Source organism: Seriola dumerili, unplaced genomic scaffold (genome assembly GCF_002260705.1).
Source record: "Seriola dumerili isolate Sdu_G_001 unplaced genomic scaffold, Sdu_1.0 BDQW01000242.1, whole genome shotgun sequence".
Taxonomy (NCBI): domain Eukaryota; kingdom Metazoa; phylum Chordata; class Actinopteri; order Carangiformes; family Carangidae; genus Seriola; species Seriola dumerili.
The window spans coordinates 5,027,013-5,053,106 of record NW_019174497.1 but is presented as its reverse complement, the minus strand read 5'-3'; the positions used below and the strand labels follow the sequence as shown (position 1 = coordinate 5,053,106).

The 26,094-nt window shown below is 39.4% G+C and overlaps 2 protein-coding genes across 2 annotated transcripts in view; both read left to right on the top strand.

The window, feature by feature from the left end:
* Nucleotides 1–14,422, top strand: part of syt12 (synaptotagmin 12) — a 50,326-nt gene extending 35,904 nt beyond the window's left edge. The window contains exons 2-8 of the mRNA XM_022756064.1: nt 1,680–1,740; nt 2,485–2,678; nt 4,073–4,477; nt 9,165–9,380; nt 10,490–10,610; nt 11,151–11,284; nt 12,345–14,422. Coding sequence (XP_022611785.1) covers nt 1,695–1,740; nt 2,485–2,678; nt 4,073–4,477; nt 9,165–9,380; nt 10,490–10,610; nt 11,151–11,284; nt 12,345–12,518 — 1,290 coding nt within the window. The 5' untranslated portion in view covers nt 1,680–1,694 and the 3' untranslated portion in view covers nt 12,519–14,422. The remainder of the gene's footprint in view (nt 1–1,679; nt 1,741–2,484; nt 2,679–4,072; nt 4,478–9,164; nt 9,381–10,489; nt 10,611–11,150; nt 11,285–12,344) is intronic.
* A 943-nt stretch (nt 14,423–15,365) lies between these two features.
* cat (catalase) lies at nt 15,366–25,246 on the top strand. Its single transcript, XM_022756059.1, has 13 exons — nt 15,366–15,527; nt 16,541–16,712; nt 17,279–17,389; nt 18,697–18,827; nt 19,075–19,179; nt 19,470–19,595; nt 19,691–19,882; nt 20,561–20,713; nt 21,037–21,175; nt 21,646–21,776; nt 22,549–22,656; nt 24,167–24,250; nt 24,926–25,246. The coding sequence occupies exons 1-13, from the start codon at nt 15,462–15,464 to the stop codon at nt 24,989–24,991; spliced, it is 1,584 nt and encodes a 527-aa protein (XP_022611780.1). The 5' UTR covers nt 15,366–15,461; the 3' UTR covers nt 24,992–25,246.
* The last annotated feature ends 848 nt before the right edge of the window (nt 25,247–26,094 follow it).

Sequence of the window (26,094 nt, the reverse complement as noted above, 5' to 3'; positions counted from 1 at the left end):
CCAACCCCCCCCCCCCCAGCCTTTTTCTATATCATTAGTGTAATGCTCCCGTTTCCCCCGAGCTGCTGAAATATGGGGAGATTCCAACAAGCGGGGAAGGAGGAGGGGAGGAATGAGTCACATGCCACCTACCATCTTTTTTTTTTTTTCCGTTTGCGGAGGCAGAGAGAGGTGCAGGGAAATATTGTTCTCCTTTGTCTCCTGAAAAGAAAACAGCTACTTTTAAGAAACACCTATGAAAAACTGAATTTATTCCTAATTGTAGACTAAACCAACCAAATAGCTGCATCCACATTAAGCAAATACACAATCAGTGATCATCATTGTACTATTTGCTGGCGATGGTAAAGTAGATGTCTTTTACATTTATATTGGGCCTACGATTGATCTGTGCTCTGTCACTGTAAAAAATACAGTTGTCAGGTTAGATATACAACTGATTACTTGTTGAATTACCCAACAAGTAAGAGATAGCATAATCCCTTGCTAAGGGGCCCCTGAACTAGAAGGTCCAGACCAAAGTTCTGGAAAGATGGTGGTTTGGTTTAATATGACTTGTGACACAACGTGTTTATTTACATTTAACCAAAAACATGATCTCCTCCTAACCTTACCCTTAACCTAATTGCTTTGTTGCCCAAACCTAAACACAGACAAGACTCAGGATATGAACTCTGGACTATGGCGAGACAATTGTGTTTTGTACGGCCGCCTCAAACACGTGCAAGCAACCTTGATATAGTCGATAAATTTAGGGCGCTAGTCACCGCAACGTCATTGGGAAACAGTTTAATAACATGCTGTACATGTCAGACAAGGTTGGTTCGTGCAGATAAAAGCTTACTTAAAAGTCTCAGAACCAAAGAGGGTCTTTAAAACAACATATTCTATTCTTATTTGAGAATTTAGAATTTTATTTTATTGTTTGTCACTTCCTTCCAGCTCAAATCATGGACAGCGTTTGTTCAAAAGACCAAAGCTTACCTTTTCCTGACATGCAACCTCCTGAGGTCTTGGGGATAATGACTGTTGTCTCCAATAAGTGAAGGCGGAAACAGACTTACGTTGCTATAGCGAAGCAAAACCCCTGAGGGAGTGTTCTGAAAAGCAGTTTGTTGCTGAACCTGTAAGGACAGGGTGACTAACCACGAGTGAGCCAAAAGTGTGTAGGTGTTCCAGCAGGTCACTTCAGTGGGAGGTTTCATTGATGAGTTTTACCCCCTTCTACCTGAAGCAGCGCTTGTTAGTGAGTCATGCTGCATGTTGCCACCAACGGGCCCCTGAGCAGAAATTCCTTTGTTATACATGCTTGTTGTTGTGCATGTGCCCCGTCCTGTTCATGTACAGACTATTGAACTTAATGTCAGGAGTTATCAGGTTCCCATGGTGCATTTTGGCCCTGTGGCCGAAAGCAGGTTAATCCACCAATGTTAACTTAAATGTTGTAAGAAAAGGTTATTTCATTATTGCAAAACTGAATAAATTGTTTCCTCCTGACTAAATTTTTCATTCTGGATGATGAAGCAAGTTGCCATTTTAGGTGAATTCTGTTTTTTTTCTTTGTGTGGTTCCCTCTAAGCCAAGGTCTGGCTACAGCTCAGGGTGTACGACTTTCCTCTGTTATGGTCTATGTCATAAAAAGCCACTTGAACAGACCATTGTTTGGATGTTTTTTGCAGGGTGGCTGCAGCACCATGTCCTCGGCTCAGAGTGGGGATCTATCAGGCTACCATCTGAGTGGTGAGTGGACAGCTCAGCATGTCACAGACAGTTTCCAGCACAGCACTTTACTGATCTCTGCATGAGTCCCTTTTTCATGTGTATCAGACTATGAGAAATGAAGCTGTTTTTTGATTTTCTCGCGGCTATTTGACAGCTGCTGTCACCTTTACACACAAGCTTTACAACACCTGTGGCCTCATCGGTAGCTGAAGGCCGCCGATGTTACAAAACATGTGAACTGGCCGTATAATTGGCTTATCTCTTGTGTTAGAGAGTAGTGATGAAGCTGTCAAAGTCCTCCTACAGATGCAATTCATCTTGAAATGGCAGCTCGACGCGGGCTCATAATCCCTCTCTGAAATGCAACAGGAGACGCTCTGACGTTAAATTCAGAGCGGCGTTTCAGTATGTCTGTCACATTTTGTTAGATTTTGTCACTTTTTATCCAAAACTATTACTGTACCTGATTTAATACAAGTTTATAAGTCCTGACTATTCCCCAAAGTCTCTACTCACTGCTAAATGACAAGACTTGAAACAGTGGCGGGCTGTGCTCAGCTTGTTAAGACTCCTACTGGTCTTAAAATAAAAAGCCTCACTAAACTCTGTTCCCTGGGTTTCTCCCAGACTGTGCACTTTCACCAGCGATCAAATTCTCCCTTTAAATATGAAACATAGACAGTTATGAGGCCAAGCTTTATGCTGAGGTAGGAGTCCATAAGGATAGCCGTGAGCACCTGTTGTTTTCTGTGCGTGTTTCAGTGGTGCGTAACCCGCCCGGCTGGGAGGTGGGGATCTACCTGGTGGGCTTCTTCGCGCTGCTGGGTGTGGCCGGGCTCAACATCTGGAAGCTGTGGAAATCTGGAACCTTCCCAGCGCCATCTCCCTTCCCCAACTTTGACTATCGATACTTGCAAGAAAAATATGGAACCTCCTTCTCAGAAGTCAGACAAAAGGTACATTTGCATTCATGCTGCTCAGAAATGTTGAATATCAGTGCTGTGTACAAAATATGACTCTGAAACTTTCCCACAAGGCAGAGAGGTGAGACGTTTTGTGAAGTTGATGTTAGTGACAAAATCAACCAGCTTCTTTGCCCGGAGAAAGCGATGAATAATCATGTGGCACAGAGGGTCAATAGTCTGGAGGTTTTCCTTCCAATTGGATGGCAGCAGCAGACTTCAAAGTAAAACTTCCTGTTGCTGAAGGTTCATTGTTTTTTGAAAGTCACTTTAGTTCACCTTCAGAGTCTTGGGCCCCAGTGGCATATAATTGACTCTCTCTGCTGTAAAAGCTGAATCTCAGATTTATTACAGTTTCTTCTTCTTTTTGTAATTGTGGCCATCTTATCTATCGGTTAGAATAACAGGCGCTCACAAAAGTAGCTTCTGAGACCTGGAAACAAAGTAACAGCACCACCACAACGTCTGATGGAGCAAGAAACACAAGCAGGACAATTTGGTACAATTTAGGTAAAGCAGTTGCTCGTAGTGACAAAGCTACAGAGAATCATCAACTGAATCTGCTGCTCCACTCTGCTTTACGGAGCTTAATAGTGAGTTTCAGCCAAGCAACTGCAGTTCCTCGAATGACCACTTGAGGCTGGCCACAAAAGTGAGTCAATCCCCATAGACTACCATGTTAAAATGCCTAACTTTACAGCTGAAATAAACATGTTTACAGCCTGGTACAAAGCTAATTTATATAGGCCTAGCTAATTTTCTCCTCATGACAACTGTACAGGGGTGAATTTTACATAAAGTTCTGCATAATGGAGGTTGTGGCCACTCTGAGAGACAGATGGGTGAGTGTATGCTAGCCACAAACTGGCATGCACAAAGTCTCGGCTCCACACACGCCCCACCTCTCAGCCCATTTTTGGATTATCCAGGATTTAGGTGGAGTCAGGCACTGCCAAGGTGGTGATGGTATAGCAGCTCACTCTGAGCTTCAAAACCACTCTTCTACGGGTGACGCCACAGAGGCTATGTCCATTTTTAAATACAGTCTATGGTTTTAGCTTATTGTTTAACTGTTCAGCCCACAACTTTACTGTTTCATTAACTCTCACTTCTCTCATAGTGTTGGTTTCAGCCACAGCAGACAGATGTTTTCAGTGAAAAAGCTAAAACAAAACAATTGTACACTTGTGTCAAGTTTGAATCGGAGTTGTTTATCTCTTAATGGTAAAGTGATAGGGTTAGAACTTAGTTATGCAGCATTTAGGGAAGCATTGACTAACCGAAAAATAATCCAGTAGTTACAAACAAGTGGACAACAGAAAATTAACAGGAAGTGTTTTATTCCTTTCGTCCCCCTAACTTTAAAATGTTTTGTCCTTGTCCTAAAGAGAGTGGCGGCCAACAATCACCGGCGGACCTCCTACACCTCCAGCCGCAAACCCAGTCTGGCCCTGGGTGACACCCCAGATGGCTTCAGGGACCTGGGCCACCTGGAGCTGATGAGCAGGGAGCTGGACCCGACTGGCATGGCCCAGCTCAACCGCTCCATCTCCACCGACTCGCTCAGCTCCATCTCCTCCATCGCCAACAACTTTGGCCACGACTTCACGGTCGGCCAGCTGGAGGTGACACTTGAGTTTGAGCAATCCAGGCAGCCGGGCCAGGGAGTGGGAGTGCTCCACATCACCCTGCACCAGGGCAAAGACCTCCTGGAGAGAGAGGAAGGGGACTTCCCCGGCTGCTTCATCAGAGTCTCCCTGGGGCCAGAGGAGCTAAATGTTGGAATCACACGGGTAAGGAAGTTGTGTTCTTTTGTAGATATATCAGTATGTTATGTCTTAAAAATTATAGAAAGGAAAAACCCACTGAAGGCATCAGATGGTTATCCTCAGCAAATGACTCCAATAATTTAATTGATTGTCAAAATCGGTTGCCACATCAATCACTTGGCTAATTATTTCAGTCCTGTAGTGTGTTTTTGTAAGTGTGAATGCATGTGCAAACATGGCTGGATCAGTGTCAAGTAAAGGCAATCCATATTTGACAGTGTTTCAAACATTTGCTCATTAAAGATGAGACAATGTTCCTCGTTAGCCGGCGCCGTCATACAAAATTAGGATAGGAGACTTTCAACATAGACTGCTAATGGAGCAGAGATCCAAGACTGAGGATAAAAATGAAAGGAATAGCTTCTCAGATGGGTAATTAGCAGTTAAGTCATGATGATTGAACTTCGGCAGAGGACTGAAGATAAAAGTATGTTGTGGGAGAGCAGTAAGGCTTGTATAGTGTCTGAAGCGATCTCGCTCAGGGGCCAACTTTGGCTTGCGTGAACTGTGTTTAAGATTTTAGTCCTGGCTGAATTTGAGACAGAGACAGCGATATGTCCTGCGGGGTGAGAGGCTTGATCCTGCAGCTTGACAGGCGAATCCTTTCCTGTCTGAAACCAAGAGCCCATTTCATTTGCTTGAGTGGCGAGCCCCTCAGGAGATAGATGTAGTAAGGGAGGTTGATTTGACTAATTTACCTTCATCAAGAGTGGATGTGATTGACTTTCAGCTCTCTCAGTTTGAACCTGTGTTCACTTGCAGTTTAGGTTGTAATGATGATGATATGTGGCATTCTGCACTTTTTACAGGGCGATTCACAACAGTCCTCGTGATGAGATTTGATTCATTTTCAGTTCACTCAGTTCAAAATTCAGATCAATGCTGCAGGTCGCAATATAACAAAGCTGAGTTTAGGTTAGATAGGAGAGTTAACACTACAAACCATCAGAGTTTTTGCCATACTACCCTGTTAATACCTCTGGGTGTCATTGGCCTCTGGGGACAGTTCTGCAAATCAGTGAGTAAGACAATGTGATGAAGAACATTGATTATACAGGAATTTTAATTATCTTAGTCAAAAACAGATATTTCTGTTTGGTTACTTTTTAACATTTCTTGATTAATATCCATATATACATAAAAAGATAAAAGATGAAAATGATCAAAATAACATTTTTTAATCTCTCTAAAAAATGAAATTTTCAATAGTTTTTTTAAAATTCTGTGCATTTAGTTCATTTGTTTTTTATTTCAGCTGTTACATTGCTCCTTTTCTGACCTATTATTCATATTTTATTGCACAAGAAATTGTTTTTTTGAAAAAATTACATATGTATGTAATAATAATATGTATGTATATTATATATATATATATATTCCTATAATTATTATTATTATAATTATTATTATTACTAATTGATTTAGTCAAGTTACTATCTAATAAATGTCAATATGAGACAGTAGGCCCTCACTACCTCTTAATCTTGACCTACAAAGTTAAACTTTGTTCATGAGTATTTCAATTTTTTTTATCATGCATCATTTTATTTTCTTTTTTTCATCTTTTCATGGCAGAAATGTGCTTATCTTGATTGTTTCTTTAAATCTCCTACTTTGAAATGTGTTTCTCTAATGTGGAGTGACTGTTCAGACAGGAAAAGAACAGAGCTACATTCCTCCATCTGCTACACCTGCCTCTCGCCTTCTGCTCTTAGCTCGACGTTGCCAGAAAATTCATCAATTCCCGCCTGGCTGTGAATCATCAGCATGGCGCCTTGTGTGACTGTGGTTTAGTACAGTTTGTGCAGCCTGACAGGGACGACACACAGAGACTCGTCAGGGCTCCAGTTTACTTGAGCATGTTGTTGTGTTGTATTAATGCGTTCAGGCTGTGTGTAATAATGGAAGCAGGCACTAATGTGGTGGCTTCAGTGGCTCCCTCTTTAATCTCGAGGAGTGGTGAAGACCAAAGGAAATGCTGACATCAGCTTCACTCGCACTGATGGTCAAGCCAGCGTTTCTCTCTCTCCCTCTCTCTCCCTCTCTCTCCCTCGTTTTCTTCCCCAGCTTTTCTCCGTTGTCACTGTTTTTATTTACCCCATCAGCTGTCTATCACTCCCTCTTTCTCCCTCTTTCTCCCTACCTCTGTCCTTTCTCTCGCTCATTTTCCCCTCATCTCCGTTTCTCCTCATTTATTTGCTGTCACTGCTTCTTGCTTTTGTTTTGCCTGTAATGATGTGTATATGCCAGTCTTCAGCTCACACTCACAGAGCCGCACACATACACACAAGCCTCTCTCTCTCTCTTTATTGCCTCATTTTCACCACACACAACTCCATTGTAATCTCCCAAGTGATAAGCCTAACAGTGCAGACAGGAAGTCTCATATTGTGGATGGAGGACAGGTCTGTGTGCTGGGCTGGCAGACGGATGCTGCCTGCTTTGGGTGCCATATATCTTTATGTACATATTTACACAGCAGCAGCAGCAGCAGCAGCAGCAGGGCCTCTCTGGACTCTGTAGGTGTATGATTATGATGCCATTCAGCTGTTTTATATGAGGCACAATCCAAGGTCAGCCTCACAGGCTGATTTGTGGACCCTGTGCTCTTAATGCTGAATTCTTCTAAGATTCAGATGGTTGTTATTTTCCTATTTATCAATAACAACTCCTGGTGACCTTGCACAGCACCTGCCTCCACTCTTCTGTTCTGTTTCACTGTATTTATTATTGGAAGCTCCCGGGGTTTATTTCATGTTTATTTATCAGAAACATCCCTCTTTGCATTTCACACTTAAAGAACAAATGCTGGTGTGAAAAAAGGGCTATTATTAAATCCACTCTCCTCTGCACATTTACTAGTTGCCTGGTAACTTCCAACAGTTTTAAAACCCTCGTTTCAGCACGTGCTGCAGCAGCTGATGATGGCTGGAAATCAGCATTAGACACAAAGTTAGCATTTGGTCACTGGCTGAATAGCTGATCCTCTCACTTTGATCTAAAGTAATCATGGTGTGCTCTGCGGGCTAGGCCAAACTGCCTTCAGACTGTGTTTGTCATTGTAAAAGCTGTGTTTGCCTGCCAAGAAAAAAGAAATGTAATAGTGAGGAGCAATATGAAATGATGCTGCTGGTGTTTTTATTCCAAGATGAAGGCAATAAAAAAAAAACATCAAGTAGCAGCAGAGTGGAGGAATATTTCTTTGGAAATATGACATGGTAGGAAAAGTATCCTCTATGACCTTGTGCTCTTAATGTACTTTCTGTTCCTGCTTCTCCACAATATTTGCGAATATTTGTTTGACATTTTGCATATTGGGTTTGTTGTTGCTCCTGGCGTTTTCAGACTTCTGAAAAACTTGGTAGTTATATCTGTCGTGGTATCGGGTTATGTTTTCACCCATGACTGTTTTATTTCTCAGCAGGATTATGGCAGATCTGGATCGTTTACTATGAATTTAAAAAGGAATTTCTCTGAAGTCTGGTGTATGCTGTTTGACACTGGCCTTGGCAGAGGTCTGTGCTCTCTGAGTGTTTGTGTAGTTTTAATTATTTTGAGATATTACATAACATTAGATTCCGCTTTACTGTCACTGCACAGAGTGCACAGCCCCTGAACAAACAAATGTAGTTTGGCATCTAACCTGAAAGTGCAAACGGTAGCAAAGTGCATTAAGATAAGATGTGCACAGAATGAACAATAAGCCAGTATGGAGTATGTACAGTATGAATGGATGGTATTGATGAATGCAACTTTGATATTTGTTGAATTCTTTAAAGATATCCTCTGAGATTTCCACCAGACGGCAATAAAGATGGATAAAATTAAATTTTTGGTGCTGATAACATTGGAAAATAGCATTTTAAAATTTTAACAGCAACGTGTCTGTCAAGAAAAAATGTCCATTACTTTGGATAGTCCATAGTGCACACTACCAGGAGTTTTTTGGGTATACTATTTCTTCAGTAGAGAGTAGTTCAAAACAAAAGTTCACCTCTACTATAACAGATTGGCTGCAGAAATCTCAGAGACAGATATTGTAATAGCTGGACAAACAGGACCGACTCGATCCGCATGGCTTTATGTTAGTTTTGGGTGAATTGGTCCTTTAACTAATGTAGTTTAAGTTTAATTGTCTTATGGCTTCTCTTTTTTTTTTAACATGTTTGTGATGTGATTGAAAAAAACATTGCCAGCCCTGCAGCATCCCCTTCTCTCCACTTTAAAAAGCTAAGAATGTTTTTTTTTTTTTTGATAAATAGCTTTTGGAAAAAATTGCAAACCTGCTTTCTTTTGGGTCCATATGTTATACATTGGTAATGGCTTTTGGAAACTAAATAATGGAAGGTTAGATAGGCTGCAAACAGTGAATGCACAAGAATTCAGGTTGTTCACAGTCGACTGAGTTATCATCTAATAAATAGAGAGTGTTTGGTCCTTTTGTGCTTCACAGCCTGGCTCTGAAGTTGCTTCTATGTGATTTATCTTACAAACATTGCAAACAAGTGTGAAGGTGTTTTTACCACACCTGTGTTTACTTTTACTTAAAGGTTAGCTATCTTACAAATCTTAAAGGGCCCCTCCAGCTGAAACACAAAACTCCAACCATTGTCATGAGTGTATAATCCGTCCTATGATCTGCCTCCCACAGGTCCAGACGAATGCATTCACCGTGCTTTTTGATGAGCGCTTCTCCGTCCCCATGGACCTGTCCACTTTGGACGAGTACAGCCTGCGCTTCGCCGCGTTTGGTATCGATGCTGATGAGAGAAACATCAGCGCAGGAGTAGCAGAGCTCAAGCTGTCAGACCTGGACCTGACCATCAGACCATTCAATGCTTGGCTCTACCTCCAAGATGTCAATAAGGTGAATTACAATACAGACATGTGTCACAGGGTGCAACTGAATATGATATAAGTAATTACAGAAAAATAACTCTGATAAATTCTTTAGTTTGGGACTTCAAGCAGAGAGTATCTAAATATTGTCTGTCTTGTAATGTGTAAGACAGCACAGTGGGCTCTGAGACCCCCTGCTGGACATTCAGCCAAACTACATGTCAGATACACTAAAAGATAACCACGGGTTGAGTGGATTACTTGCAAAATGTGATGCATAACTGATGATGTTGGTAGTGGAGTCAGGTATAGTAAAAATAAATAAATAAATTTATACAATGGCCATCGAAAATATGTTGTTGTAAAAGTCGTATATTAGAAAATCCGTTACAATTGACTGTAATTCAAAGTAAGAGTTGGTGGTTACTGGGATTTGAAAAAAACAAAAAAGTGAATATATATATAAATATATATATATAAATAGATATATATCTATATATCTATTTATATTTATATACACAATTTGCAATCATATAAAATCATATCAACAGTACTGATCTTTTGAAGTCTCTGTCATCCTCATCCTACTATCCAAAACCAAAATACCTCTTGAAGTGTGTTGAACATCACATAATATGACAGATAACAGCTCAAGAATATTCATGAGTGTAGAGAATGGAGCGTGCCGCTGGAATAATTATAGGCTTTTAACATGTTTAATTATGATCAATTAATGGATTTAACATTTATAAAAAGCTATTACAACTTGACTGATTAAATTTGCATTTAAATGAAGCACAATAAAACGAAAGATCATTTAATCTGCCAATTATAATTTTTATTTCCTCATTCCATCTTACAATGATGATTTAACAATTGAATATGAAAATAGAATCACAAAATGTGAGGGTTTTGAATTTAAAATATTTATTCACATGTATGCCACTACATTGTGCTTTAAATGAAGCTCTCTTTGATTGAAAGATTATCAGTGTCACTCCTGCCAACAGATAAGTGGAAGGCGGTGGTTGGAAATTTGCTTTAGCATGACAGAAATCATGATTCTGTAAGTTCTGTCAAAGCATCACGCAGACTGACAGGTGACTGGTGACGATTACGAAATGTTTGACTCCGCAGGCTGTCGATGCAGTCGGGGAGATCCTCTTGTCTCTCAGCTATTTGCCCACAGCCGAGCGCCTCACTGTGGTTGTGGCCAAGTGCAAGAACCTGGTGTGGACCAGTGGCAAGAACACTGCAGGTTCGTTTGCTGTAGTGCCTGTTTATTTAAGTTGGAAATGTGAGTCGGTGTGATCCACCTCAGTGTGTGAGTGTCTTTGTTTGACCTATGCGCTGCATGAACACGTCTGTCTGTCTCCCTCTGCCATTAAATCTGTCTACATTTTTCTAAATGACTCACATCTCGCCACTGAACAAAACACTGAGTGACTCAGTAATAACAGACTCTTAATGCCAACTCCCAGAAGATGCATTTATCGTCACCCAGAAAGGCAGATGCGATTTAACAGACTTGTTCATCACATTAAATGTCCACATAAGTGCCACTCTAACATTGTACCGATAAAGGTCACCTACTGAAACAGTGTCATTATCGTCCGGGGAGCTAATTGTGCGTACATGACTGTGCTTCTAAATTGATCACTCTTTATTGAGGAGTTTATTGCCCTAAGTACAAACTGCATGAGGGGGTTTGTATATGTGTTTATGTGTATATGTGTAGGTTGTGTTTTAGAGGCCTGAATTCGGACATAATCTTACATTCGCTCATTCTCATTATCAGATCCGTTTGTCAAAGTTTACCTCCTGCAAGACGGGAGGAAGATCAGCAAGAAGAAGACTTCCACCAAGAGGGACGACACAAACCCCATCTTCAACGAAGCCATGATCTTCTCTGTGCCGTCCATCGTCCTGCAGGTGACACATGAGGCTTTGGCCTAAACTGTGTGGAAATGAGGAAATGATGAGATGAAAACTGATCCACAAGAGGAATTTAGGTCAAGGAAAAAGATAAGAAAGAGAAAATGTGATACCAAAAACAGAGACACAAACCGGCGTTGCCAATAGTAACCCAAGCAACAGTACTTGCATTGTTAAAGATACAAAAACAACATGAAAAGTTTTGCAATTAGATATGCTGGTGACAGTGTTACAACACGTTAAGCAGACTGCATGGATTTTGCAATATTGTTAGAATCATTAGTCACAATAGCTTTCAACGGTCAAACTCTCTCCTTTGGGTCTTATTTTATTGTACTAAATGTAAATGTTGTAAATGTATGGTGTGTGTTTTATGTGCCAGTGTAAAGTGCTCGTTTGTAAAAGAGATAAGGGCCTTCAAGAGATTTCCTGATTAAATGAAGATTAATTAAATAAAGATTAATATAAAATACAGATACAAAAAAACAAGAATAAGTATGGATAAAGGAGTAGCAACAAGAATAGTGAGGCTATTTTGAGCTAAATGTCAGCATGAAAACTTAATTTAGCATGAAGCTGACTGGAATATCAGGGCAGATAATACTGCACTATTTTCAAGGCAATCCATCTAGTAGTTATTGAAATATTTCAGTTTGGACTAAAGTGGTGGATTGACATAGAGACTGACATTGGCACCTCTACAGCCACACTATCAGTGTGACCAAAACTCCTAATAAAACATAACTATGACAACTGAAAATCTTCCTTCCAGTGTAAAATGCACCTTTTCAATGCATGGATCAGTCTATAAAAAAATTTGAATGCCCAAAAATGGAATTGTTCTTACACTTAAGAAAATGAGCGAAACAGTAATAAAATTAAATGTGATTAAAAGGTGATGAGGTTAAAATGCCAAAAGCAGTAAAAGTAGCAAATGCTGTTAGTGGATATGTTCATTGAACTGATTCCATAAAGATCTGGATGAGCCAAACTGTTAACAGAGACGCTGAGTCATGCTTGCATAGCAGATTGTGTAACCACGTCATGCTGTTTGCAGGAGCTCTCCCTGAGGGTGACAGTGGCAGAGGCCACAGAAGACGGCCGGGGCGAGAACCTGGGTCACGTGATCATCGGCCCAGAGGCCAGCGGGATGGGGATCACCCACTGGAACCAGATGCTGGCCACTCTGAGGAAGCCCGTCTCCATGTGGCACCCTCTGCGCAGGATCTAGTCCTGCCTGGCCTCGTACATACCAGACCTATTTCAAGTAAAACACTCGCCTCTTCATGTTCCTTTCAGCTCTCCCCTTGTTTGGTGCCATGCTCAAATCTGTTACACTATTTTAGTAAGATCATGGCCCACAGGAGGATACTGTGTGTGGTCTATGTCGTTTTGGTTGCATTTTTTCTAGTAAGTAATAACTTGGAGTAAACACCTTATCTTCATGTACGGGGGAGGAATCTGAAAAGCAAGTGTTTGACAAGAACTGGGTGTATCTGGGTATACGTGGATCAGTGATACGTTTAAATCCTTTCTTTCTAATTTCATTCTGGTTAGGATGCACTATGGCTGAGGGTGGTGTTTAGGAGGTCGTGTTCCAAACTACTCGAATAACCCACAGAAAGTCATTTATAAATCTGTGCTCCTACATTAGTGAGTCATGCTTTTGGTTTGAGAATTGTTGAGAATTGATGATTATGATTCCCTCTCAAAAGTCTTGATGAGAAATTTCAGTTTGGACTTTGAAGTCAGTTTAAATTAGGAAAAGGTGACCCCCCCATTCCCCACCCCCCACCCCACCGAGACCCACCCCCTGCATGGTGCCTACTCTGGTTGTAGCCTATTATAGCTGTCTAGAAAATGAACTGAACTTGACTGGAGGGGTGAGATCCCTTCACTTTCAGGAAAACTCTCATTTGTCTTTTTCAAACCGGTCATCGATTGCGCCTACGTGATTGATTTCGTAGCGGTTTTAAAGCCGAGTGGAGTTAGATCTATTAGATTTGCTTGTGTAATTTGTTAACAGTGAGACTCACAAATAATGGAGGTTTTGGTATGTTCAGTATTTATTGTGCTTTTGGAAAAATAAAAGAAAAAAAATCCAGGTACTCTTATCCAGGTGAAATAATTGTAATTTGTAGCAGTTGTTACAGGGTGGCCAAATCAGATGTAATCAGCATATAAATATCATATTCTATTTTTACCATAATTAATGCAATACCAGTTGCATAAGCATAATTAACAGTGTAAATAGTGTACTACAACAGTCTTGTCATTGCCATTTTTTCCTCTAAATTCTGGATGCAAATCATGTTTTTCATGTATCACACTTTAATAAACATCAAACTCCAAGGTCATTTACACAACTCTATATTTAACACAAATATCCTTGCTGATCGATCAATTAATATTAAAACACCTCTGGGAATTTAACGCGTGATGTAAAGTATACTAACCCCTTTAAATGGGTTTACACTTTCTTTTATGTTAGAGGAAACACCTTGGCGTTCTGACTTAAATCTATAGTTCTTTTTCTCCAGGCCCTTGCCACAATTATTTTAGCTTTTGTCGTTAAGATACCTGCAAACTTCCTGCCAGCAGAAGCCAACTGGGCCCCTTTGCAGCTTGAAGTTTGACAGGTAATATTGCTAATATGAAGATAATGTGACAAGAGCCTTCTAAAAGTCAGAATGTCAAGGTGGATTTTTATCCGTCTGAGATATTCTCTAAAACATTGTGCAATAGTGCTGTTTTTGTTGTAACTTCTGAATGTGAATTATCATGTGAAATATCTGCTTACTCTTAAAGTATCATCAGCCTCATGCATTGTTGTGATTTTTGTTTTTTCTTTTTCTTTTTTTTCAGCAGAAACTATTCTCTTCTGTTCTGACCACACTACTAACCTCACTTTGAAAATCAGTCCAAAAATAACACACCTGTGGTGGTCATGTAATAGACAATATTTCCTACTGTGCCAAATAATGAAGCAATATTTTCATTTACAATCAGCATTTGCATTTGATTCAACAAAGCTGTAGCCTACATTCACCCATGCATGAAGTTATTTAGCACTTGATGTGAATGTGCCTCAAGAATACAGTGTATTGTGTGAATGCTGTTTGAAATAAAAGCAATTCAACAGTAACTGTCTGACCACTTGTTTACCTTTGTTAGAATCTGAGAAGAGAAAAAAAAAGAAAGATGTCTCACTTTCCCTTTTTTCTCTGTACTACAAAAGTCATCTTGAAGACCTGCAGAGGAAAAAATGTAGACTGAAATTTGTCCTTTATACTGAGGATTATTATAGTGTTTAATGGTATATAATTGTACGGGACCTTACAGTAAATTTACATTTATGCAGGATAAAATGACAATAAGATTGTACCTCACTGCATCAGTTTAATCAGCTAAAATACAGTAAACTAAATTGTCAAATTGTTTTAGTTTATATTGAGCTCATTTGTTGTAAAGTTGTGTTTTATCAAATTGCTTCTGTTTTTTGCTTTGAATTAATTAATTAACACATACAAAACCTTGATCAAGGTCATATTATTTTACCACAGGAGAACTGTAAGGCTGCAACCAACGATTATTTCCATTAACAATACATATGAAATTAAATTCATTAATATCTGATTTATTTTTCAATGTATATAATGTCAGAAATAATGTAAAATGTAAAAAACTATGGATTTACATATTCAAATAGCTTGTTTTTATGTGACCAACAGTCAAAAATAGAGAGATGAAGAGTTTACTATTACAGCAAACTGGGAAAACTTGTACCTTTTAAGAAGCTTGTGCCAGCGATTTTTTGTCTTCTCTTTTGCCTAGACGAGATCTAGGGTAAACAGGCGGTTTTCCTACAAGGGCTGTGTAGTTATTTGCACATTGAACCTGTTGAGAAAACTAAGCCAAAAAAAACAGTAACAACACTGCATCATGTAAAGACAATATACGATCTTTGTTTTGATGCTTTTTTTTTTCCCCTCTTGTCTCAAAAGTAGGTCAGTTTCCTCCTTTCAGCCAACCAGAGGAGAGGGGCACACGGGGGGCGGGGTCATATCGAGCAAGGTCCAGGAAGAATTTTTCAGGCATCGGGATAAAACGATAGCGCGTTTCTCCGCAACATCTCCTGCACAGTCCAAACGTCTGTTAGCACTGACCCGTCGAGATGGCTGACAACAGAGATAAAACTACCGATCAAATGAAGATATGGAAGGACAGCAGAGCCTCTCAGGTCTGTATATGCCCCACATTTGCTGTGCAGCGCTGCCTAACTTGGGGTAAATGGGTGAGAGGTCGTTCGGGGTAACAAGCTAACGTTAACAACCTCAACATAAAGATAGCTTGTCGCTCAAGCTAACGTTCAACACCGAAGAATGATTTTGCAGACATGTAAATAAAAGCTTTCCTAGTAGGTCTGTGCTAGGTTAACTGTTTGTATTGTGACCGTTTATAACCGTTATTATTGTAACGGACTGTCCACCAAACCCACCAACAGTCGCTTGCTAACTTTACAGGCTAAACTGGCCTCTCAAAGACATCACATAACTTAACCCAAACTGTTTCTCAGTAAATAAACACAGATGAAAACCCTTTTAGGTGAGTAAGTTAGTGTATAGATATGAAGTGGGTCATTGTCCAGAGGCATGTTTGTGGCTGAACTTTAACCCTGTCAGTTATGTAACCAGAACACAACAGTGCAAACAGCTAGCGTCAAGTAGAGTTCACCTTCTGAAAATAATTTACAGCTGTGAAAATAATGAAGACTGTATCAGTTTAATTTTGGTTTAGTTCATGTGATTTTCAGCTCATTAATTTTGGTGAAGTTTAAGTTTATTTATTTTTTTGTTGATGCAACGCTGCCGCCATCAGTGTCATGCTAGTTGCAGAAATATGATTGCAGTTTTCTAAGCATTATAGATATAAGGGTTAATAGCAACAGTTTTGAGTGAAGATTTGCTGCTTTATTTGTGTTTCATTTTAAATTGAATTTTCTTTGGCTTTATTTCTACCAAAACAAACCGTTGAAGAAGTCACCTTGGGCTCTTTTATGGCCATTTTCCACTTTTGGTGGCATTTTATAGATTAAATAATTAATCAAATCATAATCAACAGTTTTATTAATAAAAAAATAATTGTTTGTAGAAGCCTTGTTTGTGGTAGATTGTGATACATGCACACAGGAAGCTCTTTGTAATTGACCTTACATATGTTTGTTTTTTTAAATTCTGGTGTTGTTCACATCAGAGGCCAGACACGCTGACCACAGGGGCTGGCCATCCTGTTGGAGACAAGCTGAACCTGCAGACTGCAGGACCCAGGGGTCCTCTGCTAGTCCAAGATGTGGTCTTCACAGACGAGATGGCCCACTTTGACAGGGAGCGAATCCCAGAGAGAGTGGTGCATGCCAAAGGTGCAGGTGAGTGTCAGACAGTGATCAGTTTCTCCTGCGTAGCTAGCTCTGTGTCACCTCTATGGCGGCTACATAAGGTGAACATTACACAGTAAAGGTGCTACTATGCTATAGTAGTAGTAGTACTACAGCGATTTTGTAATTGTCAAACCACAGGAATTTTATTCATTCATTCATTCATTCATTTTCTACCGCTTATCCTCTAGTAGGGTCGCGGGGGGGCTGGAGCCTATCCCAGCTATATCCTGATTATTTCCTTTTACAAAAAGGATATTGTTGCTTGTTCCAACAGAAGTAAATGACAGAAAAGTAGGAAAAAAAGCATATGAGGGTGTTTCTTGTTTGTGGATTAGCTCCAGTCAAATGCTAATCTTTGCAAGCTTTTCAGATCAAGGTCATAGACAGGGCAGATATTGAACAATTTATTTGTTATCCTACTCTGGAGGGAGCTGCATTCTTTCTAGGGCTTGGTGATATAGAATAACACCCAGGTAGCTGCCAGCTATTGAAACCAGACATGACTAAGCTGATATAAACAAAGACATGTACTATCATTTCCCTCCATCATGCAGGGGCGTTTGGCTACTTTGAGGTGACGCATGACATCACCCGCTACAGCAAGGCCAAGGTGTTTGAGCATGTCGGCAAGACTACACCTATCGCTGTCCGCTTCTCCACTGTGGGTAAGAATAAACTGCAGTGTCTTCAAGTATGATTCATACCTTATCATTGTTTTATTATTATTATTATTACATTTTCTTCTAAAACATCCATCTAGAATTCTTTTTAAGGATGAGATATATTTTCTGATTTTATGTTCTCACACATTGTCTTGGTTCTTGCTGCTGATGTTTGCTGCAAACATAGAATAAGCTTGTAGAAAGATGAAGAGAAAGATAGGGAGAAAACACAAATGAGCTGAAGATTATGCAAATCCTTTTATCCAGTTTTTTTTGTAGTTTTTACCTCAACTTTGTATCATTGATTTCTCTCTGATTTTAAACCTGTACCGTCTTTTTTTTTTTTTTTTTTTTGTGGAAGAAGTGGGTTGGAAAATGCTCCTCTGATGCAGCTGCTATTATGTCGAGATAACATATGAGCTTAATACAGTGGTCCTCAGGTGGTGTATTTGCTTCATGTCTGTCTGCTGAATCCTCCCTCTCTCATTGTGCTGCCCCCATAAAAACTTTGTGTTTAAGTATACGCCGATGCATACTCGCTGCCACAGCAGAATACCCACGTTGGCAACATGGTGTGAAGACAAGTTGAGAGCATGTCCTGTTATTAATATATTAAATTCTCAAATATTTTTATCTGCTCTAAATTATGTATTTTAAAGTATCAAATGAGTAAAATTAGTCATTTTAAAAAAAAAAAGTATAATAAGGACACTTGTAATTTAAGTATTGGCTACTTTTATGGTTGTTGGTTGTATGAAACTGGCACCACACTGGTTATCTCTCTTCAACAGGTGGGTTGTGCCCTGAGCATGTTAGTTTGGCACATTCATTGGCTCGGATGGCTAAGAAGATTAGTATGAGTGTTATTGGAAGGTGCATGATGCCACTCTCACTTTGCACTTGCAAGAATATTTTAGAAAATTGCGCTAATTTCATCAGATGAGATTACAGTTACAAACACCACCCGTTCCCCTCTAACTCAGACTAAAATATTCAAGTCCAAGGTGATGTCTTCATACGTCTTATTTTATCTGACCAGAAGTCTAAAACTCAGAGATATTAGTTTAGTATAATATAGGGCAAGGAAAAGCTACATTTGAGAAGCTGGGTACCATCACAACATTTTAGTGTTTTTACTTGAAAAGTAACTTAAATGATTAATTGACTTTGCCAATCATTTTTCTGTGAATCAACTGGTCATCGAGGCCCTTTAATTTACTTTAAGTTTAGAACAATCTGTGTGCAGTGCTGACATATTAATTCACTAATATACAAGGAAAATGTCATCTCTCATTTGCATTTAATTCCAGCGGGGGAGTCTGGATCAGCAGACACAGTGCGAGACCCCCGGGGCTTTGCAGTCAAGTTTTACACTGAGGAGGGCAATTGGGACCTGACAGGCAACAACACCCCCATTTTCTTCATCAAGGACGCCCTGCTGGTGAGTGGGCCTCGGGGATGTATGAGCCAGATGAGTGGCACAATGCTATAGCTGAACAGTCTGTAGTTTTCTCTCAAACATGAAGTAGTAGAAGTAGTTTCATCAGTTGAATGCATTCCAGAGACTACATATGTCCTTCTGCGAGATGAATATGATCAGAAACACATTTTTAAATTTTCACATTTTTGTCAACATGAATCAAGTTATTAAACATATCACATTGACCTGTGCCTTGTACCCCATGCAGTTCCCGTCCTTCATCCACTCCCAGAAGCGCAATCCCCAAACCCACATGAAAGACCCTGATATGGTGTGGGACTTCTGGAGCCTGAGGCCTGAGAGTCTGCATCAGGTAGCTGCTGCTGAGCCTGAGGCTGTTCTTGAAGGCAATGTCTGTTCAAGTGTACAGAGGAGAATTTCAAAAAGAAAGATGAATTAGTTGATGGAACTTGACGTGATTTAAAATAGAAACCAAATATTCTGAAGTAATTTAGTGTTGCAGTGAACTGTTGCTCTCGCATTATTCGGAAGGATTTACCTCATTGTAATTATACTTGAAGTAATAGTTTGATGGGTTAATGTCAACATTAGTTGCAACAGAAATATCATTATCTTGTCTTCTGTCCCGTATCTTGTGTGCAGGTGTCTTTCCTCTTCAGCGATCGCGGTTTGCCTGATGGCCACCGTCACATGAACGGCTACGGCTCTCACACCTTCAAACTGGTCAATGCTGATGGAGAGCGCGTCTACTGCAAGTTCCACTACAAGGTCTGTTTGAGCTCAGGTGAACTTTATTGATCTACCTCCTGGGATTTTTCTTTTGCTATTGCTTAGTTCTGTGTTGTGTTTTTTTTTTTTTTTAGACTGATCAAGGAATAAAGAATCTGTCAGTGGAGGAGGCCGACCGGCTGGCAGCCACCAACCCAGATTATGCAATTGGAGATCTATTTAATGCCATCGCCAATGGTAACTTCCCATCCTGGACCTTTTACATCCAGGTCATGACCTTTGAGCAGGCCGAGAGGTTCCAGTTCAACCCCTTCGATCTGACCAAGGTACAGCATCCCTCCACAGCAGTGCATTCTGGGTTATGAAGTTGAAAAAAAAAACCCACCAGATGCAGTTGTATGCAGAGTACTTAAATGTGTTTATTGCATGGAACTATTGACATTATCACAGGTGTGTTTGCATTATTTGCAGTTTTGACTGAAACTCCCGTCAAGACACTGGGTGATAGATTTGACGAAGAAAAGTAATAGTAAGACAGTTGATGGGAATTATTAAGACAAAGGCATATTTGTGAAAATTTCTGTGATGCCAGTGAATGCCATTATCCATCAAAAAATAACAAATCAGCAAAAAAATTATTTGTCAAACAAAACCTGGTTAGTTGTTAGTGGGAGAAGCCCTACTAACTGATTACAACTTGGAGAAATATCTTTTTCACAGCTACAATGGTGAGGACAAATTTGGAAAAAAAAAAACTTGATCTTGGCAGTCACAAGATCACACTTTGGACTGTGATCATGGCTTTACTAAATTATGATTTTTTCACCATCCAGCAAATAGAATAAAGTGTGGCATTTTTTTGTGGGCAGCATCAGATAACTAGTTTTGAATATTTATATAAATACGAAACCGGGGAAAGCTCAGAAAGGTCTTGTGTACATGACAAATACTTCCCTGGGTGTGTCACTTCAGTATTTTTTGGCTAATGGAATATTCTCTTTCAGGTTTGGTCACATAAAGAATACCCGTTGATCCCCGTGGGCAGAATGGTTCTCAACAGGAACCCAGTCAACTACTTTGCAGAGGTGGAGCAGCTGGCCTTTGACCCCAGCAACATGCCACCAGGCATTGAGCCGAGCCCCGACAAGATGCTGCAGGTAATGCCACAACAGATTTTCTCTTGACATTTTTTTCAGTGAGACTGAAGTGAAATAAATAAATAAATAATTAAACTGTCTATAAAAAGTATAATTTGCTGCCGGTATATCTAAATGTGCATTACCATAAAGCACATCAAAAGACAAATTCCTAAGAGTTTGTTCATATAAGCTGGTGGAACTTCTCTCTTTACGGTTTTTCATTTGTTACACAACTATTCGTGGCACCTTTCATGTGAAACTGTGCTGTTATCCCCATTTTTTACAATAAAATTGACTCTCCAGTGGAACAATGCTCTGTCTTCTCCCATTCCTTTGTCTAGGGTCGTCTCTTCTCCTACCCAGACACACATCGACACCGGCTGGGAGCCAACTACCTGCAGATCCCCGTCAACTGCCCCTTCAGGGCCCGTGTGGCCAACTACCAGCGTGATGGTCCGATGTGTATGTTTGACAACCAAGGTAAGTCATAGTCCAGCCTGTGTGTCTGTTTCCTTGTGCATGCAATAACAAGGACGGACACAAATGCTTAAGTCTTCGAGCAGGAGGTGTGGCTCAATAATGAATCTTTTTTTTAACATGTATAATATTGTGATATTAGTTAGTTAGATATAAGTGTCAAGCCTGTATGGATACACATTTGTATAGTCAGCCTCAGTGTTTAAGAGCAGCTCTGTAGATTCTATTTAAGAATGGTCTGTTTTTGTTATATAAGCTTTATTTAACAAAATATCAATAATAGCAATGAGACCCTTACATTCTGACAAATTGTGTGATCATTGTCTTGGATTCAATCTCTCCATACAAATGTAATACCAATGGTTGACCAGAGAGTATCGCCATTTGCATATCTTTTGCTCGTCTCAGTAAAGTATGGTGCAGAATTTTTCTCACTACCTGACTCACCAGTGTTTGGTCTGTCTGGCCTCCAGGTGGAGCTCCAAACTATTATCCCAACAGCTTCAGTGCCCCAGAGACCCAGCCTCAGTTTGTGGAGTCCAAGTTCAAGGTGTCTCCAGATGTGGGCCGTTACAACAGTGCAGATGAAGATAATACCACACAGGTAGATATAAACTCACAGGCTCTTTTATCGGCGTGTTTCTATGGCCAAGCCATTTGTGCCACACTTCCTGGCTGTACAGAGCATTAAGGTGACCAGCACATAAAGACCAGAAGTCCATGGTTTTGCTGGCAAGCATCTCTCTTGCATGCTTCATTGCTGACTTACTTGCTTAAACATTTACAAGTCACAAAATTGTTGTCCAATTGCATAAGCTGTGTCTTTAAATATGGGGGCAGTTCTCCTGATTGAGGTATATGGCACCATCTAAAACCTCACTCTGATTTCATCAAATACTGTAAAACTGTCAACTCTTCACTAGTTATATAAATACAAATTACATTTTTCTTATCAGTACAGCAATCAATTTAAAAGCAAATACTAATGAATTATTTTAAAGAATTATCAGAAGCCCCCCCCCCCACAAAATCCATAAATGTCTCAACTGGATAAATATTATTTTGTCAGGATTGTCAGCATAATAAACTATGGCTTCAGCCTCAGCCCCTTTAGTCATCTTTTTTTCTTTCTCTCATAGACTCATTATTCTGTTTGAAGGTTTGTTTTCAGTTCAATTATTATTAAAAAGCTTACACTAATCAAGGCTTTCATATAAATTGATGTGTTGCTCATAGTGCCAAACCTACAGCATCATCACCCAATCGAATTTTTTCAAACTGCCATTCCTATATGTAGTGCACTGAAATTAACCTCATTTTGTGTGATCCACTTTCATCACCTGATCACATCAGCCTGTCTTTGTGTTTGATTGCAGGTGTGTACCTTCTACACCCAAGTGCTGAACGAAGAGGAGCGCCAGAGACTTTGCCAGAACATGGCAGGGGCCCTGAAGGGAGCCCAACTCTTCATCCAGAAGCGCATGGTGAGTCCACATCACCTTGTAGGATCCACTCAGGGCAAGAATGATGGTAAACTATCAGGTTGTTGAACAGATTGCATGCATTCAGAGATGCAGCACAATGAAACCACAGGATGTAGCTTTTGGAAACACCAAATGTACCAGGGCTCTGTGGTTATGTAGGTGTAAAGAAAATGTTTTTCTATAACCCAGTTCATACCCAGGGTGCTTTACAAATAATAAAACCTTAAAGGAATTTAAAACACACTTTAAAAGATTCCAAAGAAAATGTTAGTGTAGAGGTTAATACTGATATAGAAAGTAAAATAAAGACAAAAGAACAACATAAAATCAATAAACACATTAGAGGGTAGCAGGAAGCTTCGATTGTCTGGTAATTAGTCCCAGAATTAGGCACTGACAGTGTAGTTACTGGATAAATCTTGCTGATCTTTGATCCTGCTATCAGAACAGTGAGCATTTTCTTTTTTTCTTTATTATTTTTTTTATTTGAAGAGGGCTGGCTGTTTTCTGTGTTGTACAAGCAGATAAGCTGTATATTTGGGGAAGATCTTAATTTTCCTTTTGTTGTGTACTGTTGGGAAAAGTGACTTTAGTCATCGATGACGAGGAGTTATTAATCTGGCCAATGCACCGAATCAGTTTTTCAACAGGAAGAAAATTGTCATGGGAAAGTGTGTGCAAAGTTTATATGCATAATTGAATAATTATCATAGAAAATGTAGTTATTGTAAATAATAACAGCACAACAACAGAAGCACAGTAACCAAATTCTTCACCTATGGTCCAGATATATTGGGTTGGTATTTATTGCATTGGTCCAACACAGTACCCTACAGAGAACCACCAGATATTTTCAAACTTACAAAATAACATAATGGTAATTTAAATATTACGTAAGTTTCCATCCAGACATTTAGTTTTATTTTCTCACATGCCTCCTTTGCCCACCCCCTCTGCCAACAGTTCACAGCCACATGAACCCCTGTGGCTTTGTGCAAAGGTGGGTAAAGATTTTGCTTCGCTAGCTTTTGTGCTTTATTTTGCACTGTGGTCATGTCACAGTTTTTCACTTCACATGAAAAACATCCACCAAATGTTGGTTGGTTGAAACTCTGTCAACCCTCAGAAAGGCTTAAATTGGATGTTGGGGAACTGAAAACTTGTCTTCATTGCTTAGGGATTGGGATTTTATTCTATAACAATAAATTACAAAAAAACACAACTATTAAAAACATAATTAAGGATTATTAATTAACACTTAAAACAGGGGCCGAATAATCAATCCACCAACTGTCATCACATTCTGATTCATCATAAATCCTGATTGGTGTACAGAAGTACGTGACAACAGCTTTTTTTAAAAGAGCCTGTACACTTCAAAGTGAGAAGAGCACAGAGGAAAAAAGAAATCTCTCATGAGAAATATGGTTCTAATTTTGGCAGATGGTACATATAGTGAGAAGCTGTTGCATTTCAGTGCCTTTAAATTTCATTGTCTGTCTTCCTGCAGGTGGAGAACTTGAAGGCTATCCATCCAGACTATGGAAACAGGGTTCAGACACTTCTGAACAAGTACAATGCAGAGGCCCAGAAGGTAAACACAGTCCCTGTCCAGCTGAACATAGAGTTTCCATCCAGTGTTAAGTGGTACAATATCCTACAGATGCTACCAGGGATGCTCATTTTGAATTTTTTTTCTGACCTATAGCCGACGCTCGTTAACCGACAAGATCAAAATGTACTATTTAGAATGGAATGCCGATTATAAATGTTTTGTTTTTATCAAGGGGTTTATTTTTACACTTGCAGAACCGTCATAATAGCCTAGATCTCCTGTGTAGGAAAATATTATATAAATTAAAATAAATAGCAAATAGTAGCCAGACTTTCTAATGTATAAATAGTTTAACAAAACAAAAACACACATGGAATCCTCCAGCACAGAGAGCGCTGTAAGGAAAACCTCCTCCTGAAGTGACAAAGGTGGAGCCATTTAACACTTCACTGAACTTCAAAGATAATTATAGATAAGGGATGGGATTTAGCCTCGTGGTGAGATCACACTAAATACCGAAATTTAATAAATTGTAAAGTTATTAAATGATAGACAACGGGCACATTGCTCACAGGACCCATTTAAAAATCAGGGGTTTCTAGTGTCAGTTTTTCATAATGACAGCAGTGAATTGTTAATTGTTATGCTGTGCATATTCTGGACATTAAAATAGCTGATCCCATCTTTCTCTCTTTTCCTCTTTGTTTTCCTCAGAGCTCAACAGTGCGTGTTTACAGCCGTCCAGGAGCCTCGGCCATTGCTGCGTCCTCCAAGATGTGATGCCTTAAATGTCTGTCAGGGGCAGCCCTCCTCATTTCTCTGACAAAAAATGCACTTATATGATAACAACTGCTACTACCAGTAACAAGAATAGACATTACTCGATAAGACTGAAATACTAACCTTGTATTGTCAGGGTTAGTTCATTTTTTAATTCAATCCAAATAATAGATTTTCTTCAAAATGTGTGTTAAAAACCAGATGAGGTAAATTTATCTTGATTGAACAACCATTTAAAAAAAAAAAAAGCCATTTACCACGTATAACGCCTTGAAAGTAATTTAAATATTTTATTTTGCGTTTTGATTTTATAGCGTTACAGGAATTAATCCCAACTGCTGTGTAGTATTATAATGAATGATGATTGTTGCCTATAATTCCTCAGGTTGTGTGCATACTACTATGTTGTTATGATCCAAATCTTTTCTGTAGTTAAAATGTAAAGAAAACAAATCCAAATCCAGCTGTTCAAAATTCCTTCTTCTGAACATTCAAAAAACATTTGTAAAAACAAAAATCTTGATTGAAGTTGGTAAAATACCTGGATTTGGTATGCAGGATTAGCTTGTTTGGACAATAATGAGTTTTGGCAAGTTTTCTTCATGCTTGACTGAAACTGACAGTAAACAGCAGACAGGAATTCATTATGAAGAGTAGGATATTGAAATTAAGGTTAGTAGAAATGGCAATGAGAAATCTCTTCATAATCATTTCATTTTGGCTGTCTGAATGTCTCTTGAGCAAGTTTCAAGATGAGATATTTACCTTACAACTAAAACCCTCTTCTGTGCCTTTTTTTTGTACAAAAACTACAAAACATAGGTGACTTTAATCTGAAATAATCTGTTATGAATTGCTCTATTTAGACAAAAATTTAGCCAGTTGTTCACATGAGATTGTACATTAGTGCCATTAGAAAAATAACGTCAGAAGATGTAATTTAGTGGTAAATCTACAGTGACTGAAGTTCTAATCTGAAGTTAAATGGTCACAAAGTTTGGAGAGAAACCCAGTTGTTTCCAACTGACCTCAAGTTTAAAAATATCATGTTGGTCATGTTCATCCTATGAAGAGACCACACAGCTCCCCAACAGGATGCAAAC

What these genes read in the sequence shown, in the direction of transcription:
- cat (XM_022756059.1), top strand. Translation starts at nt 15,462, where the DNA reads ATGGCTGACAACAGAGATAAAACTACCGATCAAATGAAGATATGGAAG. An exon ending in GGCCTGAGAGTCTGCATCAG is followed by an intron (nt 19,180 to 19,469) that starts GTAGCTGCTGCT and finishes TCTTGTGTGCAG; the next exon opens with GTGTCTTTCCTCTTCAGCGA. An exon ending in GCCCCGACAAGATGCTGCAG is followed by an intron (nt 20,714 to 21,036) that starts GTAATGCCACAA and finishes TCCTTTGTCTAG; the next exon opens with GGTCGTCTCTTCTCCTACCC.